The sequence below is a fragment of the Trematomus bernacchii genome, unplaced genomic scaffold (genome assembly GCF_902827165.1).
Source record: "Trematomus bernacchii unplaced genomic scaffold, fTreBer1.1, whole genome shotgun sequence".
Taxonomy (NCBI): Eukaryota; Metazoa; Chordata; class Actinopteri; order Perciformes; family Nototheniidae; genus Trematomus; species Trematomus bernacchii.
The window spans coordinates 92,999-114,574 of NW_022987686.1; the positions used below are offsets into that span (position 1 = coordinate 92,999).

Below are 21,576 nucleotides of genomic sequence, written 5' to 3' on the forward strand. Positions count from 1 at the left end.
TGCAATACTTGCAAGTAAAAGTTCTGCATTCAACTGTACTCAAGTAAAAGAACAAAAGTACTTTTTATGCAAATGAGTCCACTTCAGAATAATATATTATCTGTCTTGATTTGTCATTATTGCATGAATGTGTTTATGGACTTAAATTGGCAGTTGGCACAATTCTTCTTCCAACGGTTCTGTTATGATTCGGAAAAATCCGAGTGTTAACGGAAACTGCCGAACGGTGACGCCGAACAGCAGCCGTAGCGACGCTTGTTGGAGTTTAGACAAGCGGAGGGGAGCAAAATGGCGGACGAAGATATTACGCTGGATGGAAAACCTCTACAATCGCTCCGGGTTGCGGATTTAAAAGCTGCTTTGGAGCAAAGAAACCTGCCCAAGAGCGGACAGAAAAATGCGCTCATTAAGCGACTGAAAGGGGTGAGTTTTCACTTGTGTTATGGCAGCCTGTCGAGTCTATCTAAGTTCAGTAGAGATGGTGGGGGTTAAGGCTTCAGAAGCGGGAATAAATAAACCGTCTAACACACGGTAATACACATGAACACCAGTTTCTGTTTTCGGTTATTTGTAACTGACAGTACCAGGAAACTATCCAACCGACTGAGTTCACAATACATGCGTTAGTTCACTTAGTGCACCGTGTTGCACACAGTTGAACTGTGCACCTGTCAAGTCGAGGCCTAAACTGAGTGTAAGCAGCCGCACATAGTGTACAGTACATGAGCGTGCATGCGCTTCGTGTGTGAGTTTGTCGGGGGCGCGCTTCGCCATGTAAACAACATTTTACGTGCTTCACCATTTAGTTTGAAGTTATTTATTTTTTATACAACAGTGTTGTTTTGCACAATATATCCAGCCCATAAACAACCATAGGTTTAACCCTTTAATGGATTCATTTGACAGTCTCTGACTGTGTAACATTGGTGTAATAACAGTGTAAGATGGGTGTTAAATTTGTGTAATATGGGTCTAATAGAGTATTATGGGTATACTTTTATTTACCAGGTTAACTGTTCTGTTATATTTATCAATTGTATTGTCCATATTAAAGGTGTAGGTTTGCTCTGGATTTGTTTGTATCTCCACCGTTTTAATTATGGCATAACAAATAAAACATAGACCTACATTATTTTCAACTATTTAATAACCTTTCAATATACTTTCTTAAATTGTTTAAATTTCACATAAGTAATCAGTTCAATAAAACTAAGATATATTAACAGTATCAAGTGACCAGATACATTACAAATAAACTTTAGAGGGTAGAAATGACCAAGGTAGCAACTCACTCGCAAATAAACAACCTAAAATGTATGAGTTTTACAATAAAATCTAAAACTTGATTGCCAAGTTAAATACAAACAGAAACTGAAGCTCATGATACAGTATTTAACCTTTTAATAATCCCACGTCTTTATTCCCTGCAGGCTCTGATGCTTGAAAATCTTCAGAAGTCGTCCTCCTCTCACAGTGGGCTGCAGCCCAACTCGCAGGTAAGAATAGATGTTAATATTTTAATGTGTAGGCAATTTTAGCTCTGTTCAAGAGTATAACTCAGAGATCAAGCCATTGCATAGTCCCTTCTAAGACAAACAATTATTAGAACAGTGTAAATAATAACCGGATGTTTTATGTATGTTATTGTGTTGTAGATTGGTGAGGAGATGAGCCAGAATAGCTTCATAAAACAGTACCTGGCTAAACAGCAGGAGCTCCTTCACGAGAGGCTGGAGAGAGAGGCCCAGCAGGACGAAGCAGTAGACGGTAACATCAACATAAACATACACAATCACAAATCAGACGATAAACACATTCTCTGTCACATGAACACTGGTCATATTCCCCACGCACTCTTTCTCTTACAGCAATACTTTATATTGTCAAACACTTCTGTACTTCTAAATGTGTTACACAAAGATCCAATGAAGATGATTTCATTTCTCATCCTGACTCATTCAAAAGTTGTCTTGGTTTAGCAACCGTGGGGGTGTGTGCCATTAATCCTCACACTGAGGCTGACCTTTAACCCCTGCCTCGTGTTGTGTCCCTCTGACAGAAAGCTCAGCCGTGCAGGAGGAGGATGAAGACCATTCGGAGGACAATGACAGCTCCTCCTATGTCAGTGACAAGGTCAGTGACCTCCAAGTGTTGAATTGTCAAATGAGGAAAGGATTTATCCCGAAGAACACACAAAGCTTCACATTGTAACGTTTTTTTTAGTTAATGTTTTGAAAATCTAACTTTTGTAATCATACACTTGGCAAAGACTTCCCCTTGCTTGGAACATGTTAATGAGAAGATAGAACAAATATTGTCATCTTGGATTTCACTTATTTTAATTTGTTTAGTTGATAGAGACAGAGATGATATTGAACGTCAGTATTAAAAACACAACGAGTTAGTAAGAATGATAATGTGTGCCCGTACTCCAAGTAACTCCAACAGAAACATATTTACCTGACACAAGTAGAAAAGGCAAAATAAATTGTGTTCAATCTGTCAGTCTGACTCAAATATTTTTGCCCAGAAGAATCGCTCCATACCCCCCAAGCCCTTATTGCCCCGGGCAGAGGAGAGAGGAGGAGGAGATGCAGGGATGGTTCACGGGATGATGGCGTGCGTCCCCGACATGGGCCCGGGTCCTACCCTCCCCCCCCAGGAGTTCCTCGAGGCTCCAGGTGCTAGGATGCAGCGAGCCACCTTTCACCAGGGACACAAGGAGCCCCCGGCCCCGTCTCCCCCCCCGCGCCGTAGCCTCCCTGTCGGTGCGCGTCCTGGGCCAGCCCGACCGCCAGGGGCTGCCCCCCGCCGTGCCGCGAGCCCAGGAGAAGGAGGGCACCGCACCGAGCGAACCGGGATCCGCGCACCCCGTCCTCCACCTCAGCCGATCAGCTGGAGTCTCAGGGGGGAGTCAGGCTCGCGAGGACAGCGATGATGACGACAGTGATGACGAGAGCGAGGATGATGAGGATTGGGGGCCCGGTCCCGGCGGGGCGCGGAGGGGAAACAGAGCGCCGCCCCAGCCGCAGCAGATGCCTCCCAGCTTCCCGTCAACAGTTGCCAGATCCAAACGCAAGCTCCAGCCTCCCCAGCACATCCCACCACCACAGGTACACCACACACCAATGCAACTGCGCCACCCCACCCCTCCTCCCTCTCCCCCCCCTGACCTGTTTCCCCTACCTGACACTCCCAAACAGAGCCCACCAGACACAGAGGACCAGGAAGGAGATAGGCCCGAGGCTTCACGTGGTCCCAGGGGGCCGTCTTTCCCACCTTCCACCATGCAGAGGCAAGACTCTGACTCGAGCTCTCGTTCCAGCAGTCCGGAGCCTTCTATGAAGCGAAGGCCCGGGCCCCTCTCTCTGCTCGCACACAGGATGGACTCTGAGGGGGCTTTCCGTGCAGCAGAGGCCACCTCCGCTGTGGATCTGTCAGGAGAGGCGGCGGCACACTCCACTGCCGGGTTTGCCAGTTTTGGTGATTCTCCGCTGAAAAGATTGGAGAGAAAGAGGCTCCAAGAGAACAGAGACGTGGAGGAAGAAAGGCGCCTGAAGGAGGAGAAAGAGAGAGAACAACAGCAGAAGCAGGAGAGAGAAAGAATGAAGATACAAGAGCAGGAGATAGAGAGGGAACGCCTGGAAGAAGAGAGGAAACGCCTGGAAGAGGAGAAGAAGCGCCTGGAAGAGGAGGAGAAGCAGCGTGAAAAAGAGCGAAAGCGCCAGGAAGAGGAGAAGGAGAGGAAACGCCAGGAAGAGGAGAAGATAAGAGAGGAGAAACTGCAGAAGGAGAAGGAGAGGAAACACCAGGAGGAGGAGAAGATAAGAGAGGAGAAACTGCAGAAGGAGAAGGAGAGGAAACACCAGGAAGAGGAGAAGATAAGAGAGGAGAAACTGCAAAAGGAGAAGGAGAGGAAACACCAGGAGGAGAAGATAAGAGAGGAGAAACTGCAAAAGGAGAAGGAGAGGAAACACCAGGAGGAGGAGAAGATAAGAGAGGAGAAACTGCAAAAGGAGAAGGAGAGAAAACGCCAGGAGGAGGAGAAGATAAGAGAGGAGAAACTGCAAAAGGAGAAGGAGAGGAAACACCAGGAAGAGGAGAAGATAAGAGAGGAGAAACTGCAAAAGGAGAAGGAGAAGAAACAGGAGACAGTCTACAAAGGCAGGGTGGCTGTGACTGAGGCCCAAGACTCAGGTTCCTCATCAGACTCCGAATCCTCTTCACACTCGTCACAATCCTCCTCCTCCTCCTCCGGGGTCAAAACCGGCCCTGCCAGACAGCTGAAGGTCAGTGAGCAAATTAAATGTGTTGTTCTTCTTAACATTATTTCAGCTTTCCTGTGTGCATTTTATTGAAAACCCTGCCTTCATCATTGTTATGTTTTTACAGAAGCCAAACCAAGGACATAAAGCAGAGGAGGAGAAGAAGACTAACCTTAGTAAAGGGGCAGAGAAACAACACGTTTCAACAAGGTCAGTAACCATCGATGAAATACAGTTAATCTTAATGAAAAAGGGAATTCATTTTTCCGATCATGTGTGGCTTACTGGTGTACAAAAAATAAAACTATAGTGTTTGTTTTCATGAACCAAAATATTGCTTTCTATGTGATGTGGCATTCATTTTTCTGGAGGCTCTCTTTGTTTTTATCAAAAATGATGTATAGTTTAATAAATTCTGCTTTTTTTAAATTATATTAACTTGTGTACTAACAACTTGCAGTTTTACTTGAATATGTGTTATTTTGGTCCTTGACTATGAAAGGACTATATTGGCATTAAAGGTAAAATAAACGCCTGTTTCAATATAAAACATTGGTCAGAGCTTTCAGGATGCTTTCAACATTTCTTAAACTGGACTCTTTTTTTTTTTTAAACTCCCACTGCTTTCTCCCTCACACTCTATTAAAGCAGGTTGTATTTCTTGTCAGGCATTCACTGCGGCAGCCCCACAACCTGCTTCTAATGTTGCTTTGAGAAAGGTCCTTCTCCGCTTTCTCTGGTTGTATTCTTCGTGTAACCGTTAAACCCTTTTCCATTCAGTTTACGCCCTTGCTTATTCAACACTTCTTTACCGAGTGCGACACGTTTTAGCCGAGAAGCTAACAGAGCTTTTATTTTGGTAATCTTCTACCGGAAGACATTCTTCTTCTCTCTCGAGGAGACTTGACACTGCTCTCGCTAGCCAACATGGCCGTCATGCATGCATTGCATCCTTGATACCGACGCAGTGCACGGCTAATAAGCAGCAGAGAAAATCGAGACCGGATTGTTTAAATTCTTCGTCACCTTTTTCCACCCACGCCTGACCGGAATAGCCTCCAGCGGCAGAGTGTCATTTTCTGTCTTCCCCGGGGGTTCCCTTTCAAGGCCGGTCGTAATGTTGTCCGAAGGCAACAAAAACGGGTAAGAGTGAGGCAGAGGGCGACTCAAGGCTTTAGTACCTTTACCTCCTGAATACAGAAAACGATGGGGGTACATTAGCCGGTGTTAGCATGTCGCGATCTACCGGGATCCCGGCTGTACTTTGCGATGCTGGTTAGCCTAGCAGCTCCTTCATGCTGGTTAAATATCATGTCATCAGTTCATATTGGCCTGGTTATGAGTGTGCATGTTCGCCCATGTGAGGAGCACCGGGGGTGAGACCACCGGTAACAGCCTTTTGTTGAATGAAAGCGCAGGGATTTTTTTCTGGGTAGGGTAGGGGGTCTCCTTTCTCCACCTAAAATAGCTTCACATTGGAAAAGCACATTGATTAATAAATAATGGGCTCAGATTTCATGGTGTAGTGACGAGAGGCATGCGGACTGTGATTTCTCCACCTTCTGTTTTCTTGACCTCAACATGGCGGTAGCTAATGGTATTTTTTGATAATTGAAGAATATGTATTTTCTTTAATGATGATTTTGTTGTCAATTAAGAATCATTTATGGGCCACAATATACATGCATCTTGTTGTTTAGCCCATGTGATATTTTTTTATTTTTGGGTTTGTGTGGCTGTAGCTGTTAATGATCTAACTGTTGTCAAGGGAGATCATTAAAGTAGACATCTGTTCGCTGTACAGTGAGTGTGAATGGACCCTTATGGTGTGATAATAATTCTCCCAGCTGGCACCAGCATTCACAGTCCAGTCCCCTGGGAGTCTGTTTTGACCGGTGACAATATTTAAGTCAGCTTTATGAAACCAGTTTGTTGTTGCAGATATGATTTGAGTATTTCTGTTGCAGTACCATACATATGAATTTGTGCGTCGGGTCGTACCTCACCTAATGTCACATTTTGTCAAGTTTTTGAGAAGTTAAACCAGAAGCAGTGCCTTTTAATTTGTGATCCATTGTGATATTGTTCCTCAGGATCAAGCTGTACTTTCAACATGCTTCCTTATTCCAGTCTAATCATATGAATACAAAAGGCATAAAAGGGATTTATTTCAAACAAAGACAGATCTTTTCATCACAGCAGCCTGGCCTTTTCTGCTCTCCTGATCCTGAGGGATTGTATTTCTAGTTGACATCTGTCTCCCTTTATGGCCTGGTGCAGGTGTGTCTGGCCTTGCCCCAAAGACACACACACACTGGCATCCACACCTCTTAGGGCAAATACAGGGGAGCCAGCATGGCGAGGAGGATGGGAAAAATACACTATCCCTACCAAAAATGTGTTTGTCTGATACACAAAATGTAATAATTACTTCCTTTTTATGTGAAACTATGAAATTCAGAGCATCATGTAACAAATCAAACAACAGAGAAGGATGCTGGAGGCAGCACACCTACAGGGTGCTGCCGCGGTTTCTGTGTCATCACATGGAGGTTGATGGTGTAGCTAAAAATATAATGATGACTTCCACTTGTTTTTCTCCCTTAGATAACAGCGATAAAAACACTTGAGGAAGCTTTTGGCTGTGTGAGGTCTGACTCATAGTGACTACATAGCATAGATGACTTGTATTGGCAGTCGTTTCATTAATGACCCAGCGGGGATCAGATGAAGCCCACACACACTGGAGTCCGCTGTGAGTGTTTATCTTGGACCTTGAGGAGTGTTTGGGACCCTGGGTGTCAGTTAACTGGGGAGTTATTCATAGCAGGAGTGACCCAGATCACTGGCACTCTTCCTCTGACTCTACTCAGTGTTTTCCCCTGTCTGGTCCTACTCATCATTTCGCCTCCTCTCACACTCGTTCTTTCAGGTTGGCTGGTCTCGAGAGCTCAGCTTCAAGGCAGTCTTTCTTGTCTATGTGTGGATTTTCTTCCATTAGAGCAACCGTGTTTGTTTTTAACTTGTCATCTGCTGACGTTTCTTTAATGATTGTTTTCTTTTAAATGTCAGAAATTGCCCACTACAAGGCCCTAATCCTAAAGATCCGTTTTATGCCATCGCATTGCTTTTTTTGACTGGCCAACACCATAACATATTAGAATTTATAATCATTAAACGGAGTGAAATTCGGCTATTTGAGGTATTCTTTGCTTGAAAAAGGACTTAAATAACCACCAAAATAATTGATTATTACCAAAAATTACAGGCTTTTTTGATACCACAGCACAAGGAAACCATTGTTTGCGTTTTTCTCCCTCCTCCTCACCCCAACCGCCTCCTCTTCCTGCAGGGAGGTGTCGGAGCCCAGCGCGGCCGCCGTGACGGAGGTGCTGCCGGACCCCGAGAGCTCCATGGCCCAGCAGCCGCCCTCCGGGGCCGAGGCGGAGAGCAGCGAGGGTCGCCTGGAGGAGGTAAGGCCACTCAGAGGGTGGGGGAGGGGGGGGGGGGGTACCCGGGTCTCCACTCTGTCTCCCACTGTCTCCCACTAACCTGCATCCTCATTCATATAAAAGCATGTGTAGTTGGCAGCATAAGCTAAGAGGGGTCGCTTGAAACCAACACAACCCCAATGTTTTTAAAACCACAAATTCCTTTGAGTTTGTATCCTCCCGATTCTGGCTCTTTATACACTTTCTGCATCTTTTTAACCTCTTAAATGGCTTTAAGATTACTCACTTTAACGTTTTTTCAAATGCTCATATGTGAACAAACAAGGGTTGAGTTGGAGTTGGGTCCTGGGGTAAATAGAAATGAACTAACCCCCCTCCATTTTGGTTAAATGCAACTAACATATCATAACTTAGATGATCTCTCACACACTTGCCTTTTCTGTCTGGAGAGGGATGTTTAGTGTTGATGTCGCTGGAATGCAGGAGGTGCTTTGGTCAAATTAAACATCTCGCTGCAGAAAAAGCATGCTTCCTTCAGTCTGTATGTGTTATAGAGGGAGGAAGTGAGTTAGAAAAGCATTAAACTCAAAGCCCTGACACACGAAGCCGTTTAGCGATCGATGTTTAGAATCGGTGGTCAAACATTGAGCCTGTGTTGTATCTGGAAATGTTTGCACTATGCGGCTCTAATATAGGGCTTTCACACCAACGCGATTCCCGTTCTAGCTCCGTGCTAGAGCTCTTCTGGTTCGGAACCGGTTTTTCTTTTCAGCCCCCGTTTTGTTCACACCGCTCATGATGATCGTGTTGCTTTTAATCATACGAAGCCAGATTAAATTAAATAACTACTTCTCCAACCTTATACTTTTCTCCAGAGTGCCGTGGTTCATTGTTTATTAATGTGTTTCAGCGGCATTTACCGACCGCTGCAGTGCTGGCTGCTCTTCCACGGGAGTTTATTCTCCCGTTAGCTCCGGGTTAGCTCACACGGCTCTAAAGTATTCACTGTCTGACTGTCACACAAGCAGCTGATACATATCCCCAGTTCCCCTTAAGTGAATGTGTGTCAGTCTGAATTGACGCTGTTTGGCATCACAACGCTGTTATGAAAGTTTCTCTGGTATAACATGGGTGATGTTAGCATAGCAACCGAAGCTAAACTGACTATCTTGACTACTTGTTGTTGCTATCCTATTGTGGCATAAGCCGTTTTCTACAGGCACATTTTACCGGCGTATTTTTCATTATGATTCTACTTGTGATAGTCGGACATGACAACCTGTGCAGCCCATGTATTGATTCCATCCGATAGCTGCTATAATAACAAACAAAACGTCTGCCTGCTCTCCACAATGATCAATAACAGCGAACGGATGGTCAAAGTAAGGTACAAATAAACAGAATCACAAGAAGCCTGGTTAGTGTTGCCTGACTTTATAAGTGTTTGTTTTTTTAACAAGTGTGTGGTTGCGTTCTAGTCACTTTGCTCAGCACTACTGCTTGTTACAACTTTTATTTGCCGTACTCGCCTTAACTGTTATCTCAGGTTAATCTCGCCCCCCTCCGACGTAAGCGTGACGTATGCGGTTCTTGCTTCGAGACCGACAATTTTTTGGTGCTTGAAACGAACCGGATTCAGGAGCTTAGAGGCTGCTCCGCTGCGGTGTGAACAGGAAAAACCGGTGCTTTTCAGGCTCTAGCTCCGAACCGGCCCTGGAACCGCGTTGGTGTGAAAGCCCCAATAGACAGTTCTAGAGAAAAAACCTAAAGTGGTTGTCGGGTTAGCTTTGTATCAATGTAGTCATATCTAAGATTACATTATCAAAACATACCAGTTAATCTTTACCCTTCTAGAAGCTACTGTTGATGTTAGATGTGCCTCTCCTTCTTATGCTTTTTGAAACCAGATTCCCAAAACCATTAAATTACTTCACATTACAGGCACGGAGGTCTTGAGTGCCTCATTTACATTTTTGATTTGACTTCCTTATCAGCATGCCTGTTTGTAGGTTTTATTCCCCCCTTGGGTTTGCATGAGTAATGGCCCTGACAGTGTGTGTAGAGATGCATCAGGGCTTGTTTCTGCTGTTCCTTTCACCCTGTTTTCAACTCTGGCTTGCTCCTCTCACACTGCCTCCCTCTTCACTCTCCCCTCTTTATCCCCTTACCTTCCATCTTATACCTCTGTATCCCATCATGAACGCTTCTATCTCTCTCTCTCTCACTATATATATTTATGGTGTGATTGCTGTTTAAAACCCCATTGATTGCTTTGTTATGAAGGTGCCCATGCCTCTTCCATTGCCCCTAATGGTACCTGCTGCGTACTACTACTACCACCACCACCACCACCAACACCTCCTCCACACCTCCTACTCCTACAACTCCTGTCCCGCTAAGCCCAAGTGCGTCGCTGGCACCTGAATTAGGCCCAGAGTCTGCAACCCCCATGGCACAGAGTAAAGCCTGCACTGTATCTCCACGGAGACGTGCTGAGCCAGCAGGAACTGGAGCACCAGACAAGCAGCAGCCATGGTAACTGCCGCAGCACATAGTTGCCATGGTAGCACAGCCTCAGAACCGGACTGGACTGCGCTGCGCTGTTCGGCGGTGATGATGAATGATGGTGTCAAACGCTCTGTATCGCTTTTCCCATCGGCCTTTTTTGAGGATAAACACATCTTCAAAGTGTTGTCCTCCATCTGCCACGCCTCCGTCCTTCAGAAGCCAGATGCAACTCAGACAAAATCTTCAGCTCTCCAGATTTGTTTTTATCCTCTACCTGTAATCCAACACTGCCCTCTGCTTGCGGGGTGGAGTAATGACTTTGGACTGAGAACGCCTGCAGTAACCCACGCCGTGATTAAGGCATGACTGTTAAACTATCCCTGTGAGGGGTTTAAAACTTGACCACACACTGCAACTGAAATAATCTGCTTGGAAATGATGATTTATGGGACTTTTTCCTGGAAAATGTTGTGGATTAGACCACAAAGGATTATTACTCACTCTACTGTTGGTTGAGTTTGTGAGGCTAACAACCATCCTCTGCCTTGACAAGCTGGCCAGCCTTTTAAAAGAGACTTCAATTACTTATCCTGCATGAAATCAGCAATGAAAAGAGAGATGTTACCTGAACTGTTACAGAGACTTTCAAAGGACACTGTGCAAAGGACACGGTGCCTCACACAGTTATGCAGCAAGTGACTTTGATCATCCAAATAACAGCGAATGAACAAATCATCAACTCCCTTTCTCTGCAGCCTGGTGTCAGGGAACTCAAATGTGACTTCCAGATACGTGACTGCAGTTCATTTTTCCCGAATCGATCTCTTCCCTACACCCAAAACTTGCCCGCTACATCATGTGTGATTTCTGAGTGCTGAGCATCCATGCTAGCAAAGGTACTCAAGATGTTGTCCATAGAACGCTCTTATTTTGCCTTCGTACCTGGATTAAAATGTAACAAAGAGACATTCTTCTGGATTATTTTTTCCACTTTTTATTTTACATGTGCTGTCAATGTGCCAAACCCTGCTGCAGCGAAGCCCTTTCTGTATGGAGACCTCATGAACCGATTAAAACTCAACGGAACTTTTCCCTCACAATGGCTGTATATTAGAGAACATGGACAATGAAAGACTATAAACTCAAGCATCATACAATGGATTTTTTTGTACCTCCCATATCATGGACTTTAACAAAGAATGCCCCCCCCCGTCCCCGTCCCCCCCCGTCCGAATCCATCAATTTGAAACTCTTTGTTCCCCTAAAGACTGAAACGTGACTCTTTGATCAGCTGCCCCTCGACAAAAGTCCTCCCCAGCCCCATTCAAGAACAAAAGTCCAGTGATCACTTCCTGCCTGGTGGCTAATCTGCACACTCAAATCGAGCCCCGCCCTCACTCGCCCTGCCATCTCTGATTGGATCCTTGTTGCCTAGATACAGTACACACTGTCGTGCGGTTGGGCCATAGTCGAGCCAGTAAGGAATCAGGTGTCAAATGGTACCAGGAAATCACTTGTGATTATTCCTATATTTAAAATGTATACACTTTTTTTTTAAGTATTAACTGTAAACACAAACAATTAGAACATCTCTTTCCTCTACATCTTTTTTGTAAATAAGAGGAATATTTTTTCTTCTTGAAATTTAGTGTTTATTTACTGCAGTTTTATTTTGGTATTTTTAAACATTCACATGTCATACACTGCAGGTCTACAGGTGTGTGTTGTTAAATATGGTACATCTTTTAGAGGAACTGCAGTATCCAACGTCCTGCTGACAGATCTTTGAGTCTCCAACACGCGTTTCTCCACCTCTGCTCCACAGAACTCATCAGCACTAACAATATATATATGCATTTGGACCAGTAACCCTATACAAAACATAATATTGCAACCTCACATGGGATTAGCTTTTTGGGTCTTGGTCTTTTAATGTGCATCATCATTCTTTGGGCCAGATGAGCGTTCCTTTTGAGAGTGACAGTATTGAGATGGAGGGGATTTAATCTGAGCCCCAGTACATGGGCCCCCAGCTGTAATCACCCTTAAGGTCCATCTTCACTTTTTGCTTCATTCATTACAAGTTATTTACCAGGTTTGCAGAATATTATCAGCTCATGAAAGGCTATTAAACAAATTAGAAATACACTTTTAGAATCTCTCTGGTTTGGATTTTTATTATGGAAAGACTAGCTAGAAGTTCTTCCCAAATGGGTAGTGATTAGCTCCATAACTGTTATCGAGCTGGGAGGTTAAACAAATCAAACAGATGCATTCCAGAAAGGTTAACATTCACTCACATGGGCAGGTAATATAGAAATCACCCCACACAGGAATGTTGCAAAGTTACCTAATCCACTCAAACACACCCGTCAGACATTATGTTGTAATGACTTGACCGCTCGGAGATATGACCCAGTTTAAGTTTCATACAGGCCAACTTGTGTGCTAATGCATGCTGTGTCTTTAGAGTCTCTCACACACTCACAGGGAGTACCGTAATGATTGATCTCCGAGTCTTTGAGCAGAGGTGGAAGGCGGAAACGTGTCTGGAGTCTCTGTATCGACCCAAAACTCTCTCCATACATAATGTGGTAGAGTTGGAGCCTCCAGGCCTTTAAACCCCCACCCCCCCCCCCCCCCCCCCAACCCCCACCCCCTCCTCCACTTTTCCTGTTTCACCTCCTCTCTGTTGTTGCCCGTTTGCGTTTTTGACCCTCGGTTCTCATCTCGCCCCGCACCCTTGGGGTTTCTGTATGTTCTCTCCGTCTCTCTCTTTCCAGGGCACCAATCAGAAGGCTTTCCCTGCCCGTAAGATATCCCTGACCAGTGAGTATACCAGTTACCTCTTTAGTGCTACATGAGAAACTACAGGAACAAGAATGTAAAAGAAAATATCCTATTCTAAGTGTTTATCACCCTTGTGCAAAATTGTAAAAATGCAGAGTGTTTTTTTACTTAAAATGTCAAATTTCGAAAGGAGAAAAAGGAAGCAGTGTTATCCTATCTTACAAAATGCTGGTGCATCATGCTCTGTGATTAACAGTGATGTCTGGTTTGGGACACAACATGTAAAAATATCCCCCAAGCTACAGTATTTCCTGCTACTTTAATAAGCTAGGACCCTCTTCATGATTATGGCTAGTCATGTTGTCCAAAGTTTCTATATTTACCTGCTGCAAGGTTTGTAATGTTCTCACTGCATACTGTACTGTACCCATAGTTCAAATAAGCTAATGTGCACAAAACATTAACAACGTGTTTTACATGTTGAATAGTGTTTCAAATGAACCAATATTGGGGAACGTATCGCACAGTTCCACATATAAGCCCCCAAAACTCAAATGAGTCGCTGCCATAAAACGATTCGGGTTAAAGTATTTAAGCAATCCTTTCTTCTTCCAGGCTATGAGCGTGCAGTAACCTGTCACTGAAGATCTGTAAAGCGAATGATCAATCATCCGCTAAATGTTTTTCTCTCCTGCAGGCAGCAAGACGTCTCCACCCGCCACAGATGGAGGAGCAGGCGACTGTGAGTCGGGGACGGCAGCGGGGAGGAAGAGGCGATGGGGCTCCAGCTCGGCCGTCACCACCAAGAAACCATCCATCAGCATCACCACCGACTCTCTGAAGGTACAGCACCGAGACCGAGGCGTGGGGAAGACTGCATAATAAATTAGATGAATTTCTCTTTAACGGATCAAAATAAGCTTTTAAAATGAATCGCGCTCACTCAGACAGCATAGTTACACTTTCCCCTAATCACAAGATTTCCTCCCAGCTGTGTTAATGTTTTGAAACTCAAGTGAGTAATGTGATGAATAGAAAGAACATCTAGAGTAAGCTGGGAAAATGTTTGAGGATTTCATTTAAACAATCAATTGCACATGATTTACAAAAGACAGCTATCCATCTTTTCTTTCTGTGCGGTAGATGTGATTAAAATATTAGGGCTGCACAATTAATCAACAGTTATTTCAAATGTAACGGTCCAAATCATGTGTAAATGTGATTCTAAATGTATGGATTGTGGTGCTGCAGAGAAGTCGCAACCTATAAATTGTGTGTACCAAAATATCTGTTTGGTACAGATCCTCTTAAAAAAAATTCCACCATGATGATTTTTCTTTCCTTTCTTGTCCCGTCTTCTCCGTCTGTGACCTTCAGTCGTTGATCCCTGACATCAGAGTGAAGGAGGAGGCGGTGGTGGAGCTGCACCCAGAGGAGCTGCAGATGTCCGGGGACGAGGAGAGCCCGGACCCCAGCACGGGGGACCAGGACAAGGGCCTCAAGATCAGACGCACCGTCACACAGGTCAGATTAAACCTCAGGGTGTCCGCGGGGTCTTAACAAGTATTACAAGTTAATAAATCAATTTAGCGAAAATTAAGGCTATTAAAAAGTATTAAAGGGCATTTTCCAAGGTATTACATTTTGTAGCTTGTTTTCAATAAGTATATAAATTGTCCAAAGAGGTTGTATTCTACAGTGTGCCTGAATGTAATCATTGCGTAGGTGTGTAGTGTGATTCTGTGTAGTTTATTTATGGCATCCCGTTGGATTTGACGTCCTCTGAACAGGACATCGCACGCTCACTGCTTGATAGCGCGCGAAGTCCCGTTTACGCCGGTTGTTAAACAACATGGTTATGGGGAAATACAAGTTTGCGTCCAAATGGTTGGAAGATAAGGAGGAAGGACAATCAATACTGTATATAATCAATGTGAGGTAAAGTGTGTCGCCAATGTAACCGGTTAAAACTCCAAGTGGCGATGAATGTATGGAAAGGGTCTTAAAAAAGGTCTTACATTTGACTTCAGGATTCCTGCATATACCCTGAACCTATGTAAACCTACTAAAACTAAACTTCATGTTTCCGTGTGTGCATGTCACATCCAGTCGTGATTGAGCCAATTTCTATTTGGAAAAAACAGCTTGAGAAATGATGTTTTTGACATTTGTCTAAAACTCATTTTCCTCCCCAGGTTGTCCCAGGAGACGCTCAGGAAAACGGACAGACAAACGAGGAGGAGGAGGAGGAGGAGGAGGTGGAGAAAACGGAGAAAGAGAAACAGCGCAGGACTTCCAGAGACAAAAGGAATAACAGCGTTTCGGAGGAAGCCATGGAAACCCAGATATCTGTCAAGATTGAAGGAGACGAAAAGAAAGGTGAAGCCTCCCTGTTAACTTTGATTCTTTGGCACCTCCCTGCTTCCACCATCCCTCTGGCTCGACTCATTGTACTTTTTTGGGTAAATGACAGTTTGATTTGACCCATCCCCCTCTTCTCCTGTTTCCCTCAGTGACCCCTAGCGACAGCCTGGTGCGTCGCTCCATCAGTCAACAGAAGTCAGGCGTTTCCGTCACCATTGACGACCCCGTCCGCACGACCAGGCAACCCTCACCGCCTCAGGGCAAAGTCTCAAAAATCATCCATGTGACCAACCTGGTGGGTTTGGTTACCGCGTGACATTACAGTCTTTTATTCTTTTTAGCTTTTCGCCACAAACTACAGTTGTGTGTAAGGAAATAGTTACAGAAAAATCTAGCATTACCAATCCCACGTGTTTTATGAATGAGGCATTCTGCGATGATGACAGTGGTGACCACATCACTCCCATAATTAGAGTCAGAAGCGCTCACCCAGGTATTACGGCTGCAGCAAAGTATCACCTTGAGTTCATGACTAAACAGACATTACACATTTAATGACAGCATTTGCAGATTTCTTGCGTCATATAAGCTAAACTTGGATCAAAGACGGATAGAAAATGCCACCCTGCATCACACATCTCAGGAAAAAATGTACTGTAAAGTGTGTGTGTGTGTGTTAACATGCATTTCTCCATATATCCTAATATCCTGCTGCACAACTTGGTCATCTCTGCTCAGCTCTTGTTTCTCTTTGCTCTACACAAACTGATCGCCTGTTACTGATGATGATGAAGATTGAGTCATGCCCCTTGTGTATCCCATAGGTGCGACCCTTCACCCTGGGCCAACTCAAAGAGCTGCTGAACAGGACCGGCAGCGTGCTGGAAGACGGCTTCTGGATCGACAAGATCAAGTCTCACTGCTTCGTCACAGTGAGTACAGACACATTGATATCTTTATATCGAGTGAAAACCCTTGTTTTTAACCTGTGTTTGTTCAGGGTTCCCGCGGGGTCTTAAAAAGTCTTAAATTTGATAATCTGAATTTAAGGCCTTAAAAAGGTCTTAAATATGACCAAAAAAATAAGAAAGGTCTTAAATATGATTTAGAAGGTCTTAAAAATGATCGGATTTGAAAGGTACTTCTGTGTTGAGATCGCGTCTAAATGTGTTTTGGGGGAAATGTCCGGGCTGCAAAGTAACCAGTACGGTGAGAGCCTTTCAGTTCCCCCCAACAATTTGTATTGAAATAAATCAACATGGAACCAGTAATCACTAACATTGTTTCCCCCGGCCCCTTATCGGAGAACACCCAGCTAGTAACCTAGCAAGCAAGCTTCAGCTAGCGGCAGTCAGAAACTCATGTATCTTAGAATCTACTTAAAAATAAATATGGGGAAGTGTAAGTTCAACCGTATTTGGTTGGAAAACATCGAATTTAGTGCTTGGTTGAAACCAGTGGAGGGGAACGTGTTTGAAGCCCGCTGCACCTTTTGCAAAAGAAATTAGCGTTTGTTTTGCTAATGTGTTAATTATTTAAAACAAATAATAATTTGAACAGTATCTTTTTAACTGTTGATTACCCTGAACCTATAATTCAACTGCAAAACCAATACAAAAATAAATTAAATAAATTATCCATTTAAATAAATAATATCAAAATAATAAATACCAATAAACAAGATCAACAAATATTTTGGAGTGCACTTCCACAAGCTATTAAACATGTATAAATATGATAAATAAAAATAAATTAGACTAAAATTAATTGGATCAAATATGTTGTAGTGCACTGTCACAACCTAGCAAAGCAAAATAATTTCGTAATTGTGGCAGGCCAAAATCGTAATTGCGATTAAAATATGATTAATTGCACACCCTAACACACACAGACACACTTTTTGTCTAACACGCTAACACAGTGCTGTACTGTTATGCCTTTACATTTACTTTGTAAGTAATTATGGGACGTATTTCTTCTTTCATCGCAATTTTCCTTCATACTTTCTTGCCGTGAAATAGGTCTTAAATTCTATTCAAAGTGGTCTTAAAAAGGTCTTAAAAAGTCTTAAATTTGAGTAGGCGAAACCTGCAGGAACCCTGTTGTTATAGAATATGCTTGGTGTCAGTACCTGAGGGTTGGAGTGTTGTGCACGGTGGATTACATCTTGCTTCCTGCTATTCTGCTGGAGTATACCGCTAAGAATGGATATAAAATCCCTCAGTGAATGTGTGTTATGACAGAAAGGCATATATGAGCTCAGGAATCAACAGAAGCATTTAAGTGATTCTTGTTCCCTATCCTCACCTCTGTGTTTCTTCAGAAGTCTATTTTTAGAACTGTGTTTGCTTAAACTTTTAAATCATTTTCAGCCTGATAACCTTTTCCCTCTTGTCTTCACAGTACGGTACCACAGAGGAGGCGGTCGCCACCAGAGCCGCCCTCCACGGGGTCAAATGGCCTTCCAGCAATCCCAAGGTCCTCAACGTCGACTTCTGTGAGCAGGATGAGGTAAATAACGCCTAGAAAGTAGCTAAGAGGCTCCGGCTTGACGAGTCAGTAGAATCTGACTGAACGCTAGAGCTGACCGGAGAATAAAGACACGGCAACTAAAGCTTCCCTTGTAACGTGTTGATATGGATTTATTAAACAGACTGCAAGTCGCAACACAACCTGGCTGAGAGGGCTTTTAGGGGGGGGGGGGTGGGCAGGATGTATAACGCAAGACAAATTGAAAGCATCATTGCGAAAGGGAATGCAGCTAAATAATCGTTTTTTTTTTCGATTACGTTGTTTTCATAATCTCATAATCGAGATTAAAATACGATTAATTGCACAGCCCTACTATAAATCCCATTTTCTCTCTTTACCCCTGTGTTTAAACTGAGCAAAATGAAAGGAATCAGTCTCAGTTATTGGAGGGGAGAAATAGTTTACTATCCAGGCTATTTCAAACAAGATTATATGAGTAGTATATGCTGTGTCAAATTAGCAACTAGTGCGCTCTACAGTAAAATACATGCAGAATGAAATACTATGCAACAGGGATTTTTGTCCATGGAATCATTTCTGATCCACAATATGCTAAATGCTAAGTTAACGCTGCAGGCGGTATCACCTCATCTACCATGTTGGCCTACTGTTAAAACCAATAAAGTAGTTAAGTATCTTTGGGTCATACATGTTGGTGCCTTTTATATCCATTTGAATTCACTTTTTTTGTTTGAATTGACTTTAATTTGTCCCTCAATGTTCTCCACACACTTAAAATGTCCCATCCTAACTTGTGTGTTTTCTGCAGATGGACATTCACAAAGGCATCCTGAAGCCAGAGAGGGAGAAGCCCCACGCTGTCGCCCCCCAAAGTGCTCCTCCGAGCCGGCTGCCCCCCCTGATGCCTGAGCGAGACCATGAGCGGGAACAGAACCCAGAGTGGGACCGTGGCATGGGGGGAGTGCGGGAGCTGTGGGTGGAGCGGCAGAGAGAGATGGAGCGCCGGGAACGAGCCCGTGGCGAGCGGGAATGGGACCGGGATAAGGTCCGGGAGTTCGCCCGGCCGGGAGAGGACAGACCCCGCTCTCGATCCAGAGAGAGGAGGAGGAGGGAGAGGGCCAAGAGCAAGGAGAGGAAGACGGAGAAGAAGGGTAACACTTCACTGGGACCTCAAGAACACTAGTATACAATCCAAATGATCACTACACCTAGTAGAATAAAAGTGAATGAAAAGTATTGGGAATATTTACATAAAGCCGGCTGACAAATACAGTAAATATATGGATGAATACCCAGTGGTTGCTTTCACAATTAGGCAAGATTAGCAGGTTTAAAGTAAAAACTAATTCATTGGTTTTCCTAGAATCTGACCTTTCTCTGTTTTGTACCAAAGGAGACGAGCCTCCTGCAAAGCTGCTGGACGACTTGTTCCTGAAGACCAAAGCAGCGCCGTGTATCTACTGGCTTCCCCTCTCTGAGGAGCAGGTTGGTCTCTCACTCCCTTCTTCATAGCAGTGTTCATTTCGTCAACCAAAACTATGACGAAAAATGTTCGTCAACGACCTTTTTTACATGACTAAAAAACTATGACGAAATATATATTTAGTTTTCGTTGACGAGACGAGACTAGTGTTAATGGTGGACTATCGGACATTCAAAATTCAGGGTATTTTCCCCCAACTCTCTCTCTCTCCCTCTCTCTCTCTCTGTGTGCAGGGGGCGGGGCCTAACTCTCGCCCTCTCTCTCTCTGTGTGTGGGGGGCGGGGCCTAACTCTCTCTGTGTGCGGGGGGCGGGGCCTAACTCTCCCTCTCTGTGTGCGGGGGGCGGGGCCTAACAGACACTCTGCAGCGGCCTACACACAGATTTTTAAGAGTAGTAGTACCGTTAAAAGTAAAGTGTTAAGAGAGTGAAATGTTGCTTTACGAATTTCAACACTTGATGCTGTCACCTTGATTCCAATTTCAGATACCTGTATTTGCCTAACTGAATTAGTTTAAAGAGAGAAAACATTTTGACGAAAAGTTGACTAAAATGTAATGATTTTATATCGACTAAAACTAATAACCATTTTCGTCTAAAGACTAAATCAAAAATAGCTGCCAAAATTAACACTGCTTCATAAACACACTTGTTCAATTCTCTGTATTTTTTATTTAATACATTCTGCTTTGCCTCCACCAGGCGGCACATAGGATTCAGGAGCGCACCGAGCGGCAAAAGGAGCGCGAACAACGGCGCAAGGAGCGGCAGGAGGAGCTGGAGAAGAAGGCGGAGGAGGAGAGGGAGCGGCTGAAGGAGCGGCTGAAGGCTCGGGAGAAAGATGGCGGCGCGGCTGCGGTGGCGGTGGTGGCGAGCGTCGGAGCGGCCGGGCGAGGAGCAGAGAGAGAGAGGGAGCGCGGCCGAGACAGGGAGCCCGACAGGAAGCGGGACGGCAGCAACCGACCCCCCCCACGACCCTCTGTAGGCGCCGGGGCAGGACGCCGCTCCCGTAGCCGTAGCAACCCCAGGGATAGACGCCGCTGAACGCAGAGCGGCTGCAGGGAGAGATAAACAGAGAGAGAGAGAGGGACGAGGGTGCTAGGGACACGGCAGACAGGAAGGGGTTCCACTCGGAGATTCATCTGTCTATTTTTCTAACGTTCGGGACTCGTGTCTGCTGCTCGCTACCCGCCCCGCCGAGCTTTAATTCGTCCACTATGACGCCAGCGTTGTCTTCCACACACTTCTGCCATTTCACCCTCCCCCCCCACCGCACCGCTCACCACCACTTGGTCCACAGAAAAACGTTTAGATCGACGGTTAGTCTAGCTCTTATTCTGTTCTCTCTGTCTTCCAGAAGCGAGTCAGGAGAGAGCAGCGTTCCTCCTCTCCTGTGTGTAAGAAAAAATCATAGAGAACGGGTTTCTTTTATTTCTTTGGCTCGCCTCAGCGGTTTGGGAGCCCGCCTCTTTATTTTAGTTCTGCGGGCGCACAGTTCCTTCCTCCTCAGAGCCCTGTAATAAAACAAGTCCAAAATAGATCCCCGACCTTCAGATATTTTCTAGGATCAGTTCTACTCTTCAGCACTGAGATATTCTGCTTTATTTTTTTTAAGTATACGACTAGGATTTGTTTTGTTAATGTTTTAGACATCATGTTAATTTTTTTCATCCTTGTGACGGTTGTTGTGGGTTACCGCAGGTGATGTTTGTGCGAGTAATAACCTTCATCTCCCACGAAGATGCGACTGAAGTCTCAACACTGTAACCTAGCAACGCGTGCGATAGGAAGAGATGTTATTTGTTGTGGTGATTCTGGAGGACGTGCCCCAGTTTGTCTTTTGATGTTTATGCAGCCGAGGAGGGAAGAGTATGAAATAGTTGTCGAGGTTTATTCTGTAATAATTACAGGAAGCTGATTCCCTGCACTGACGTCAGAAAATCCCTCCTCTGACCATTCAATCATAAATATATTTAAAGAGGAGGTACACATAGTTTTCCTTCTAATAGAGTAATGGTTACAATTTTAATATTTTTAATTTTATGTTTTTAGTTCTGAATGTTAAGATTTTGTTGCTTTTTTCCCTTCCTTGCAAGTACTGAATGTACTGAGAATTAAAAAAAATAATAAATTTAAATTGGTTTTCAGCCTGTGTGTGGATGTGTTTGCTTTAATCATTTATGGACAGAGAGAAATGTTTGTTATAATAAAGTGAATTTGTGA

The 21,576-nt window shown here is 44.3% G+C and overlaps 1 protein-coding gene across 1 annotated transcript; it reads left to right on the forward strand.

Annotated features, from left to right (window-relative positions):
* The first annotated feature begins 251 nt into the window (after nt 1-251).
* Nucleotides 252-21,500, forward strand: acin1b (apoptotic chromatin condensation inducer 1b). Its single transcript, XM_034136840.1, is given in 18 exon segments — nt 252-423; nt 1,431-1,496; nt 1,656-1,767; nt 2,060-2,133; nt 2,531-2,740; nt 2,742-4,289; nt 4,393-4,475; nt 7,618-7,738; nt 13,009-13,054; nt 13,713-13,858; nt 14,393-14,539; nt 15,211-15,394; nt 15,529-15,674; nt 16,204-16,311; nt 17,783-17,890; nt 18,681-19,023; nt 19,266-19,357; nt 20,056-21,500. Coding segments are annotated over 18 exon segments (4,011 nt in total). The 5' UTR covers nt 252-288; the 3' UTR covers nt 20,398-21,500.
* The last annotated feature ends 76 nt before the right edge of the window (nt 21,501-21,576 follow it).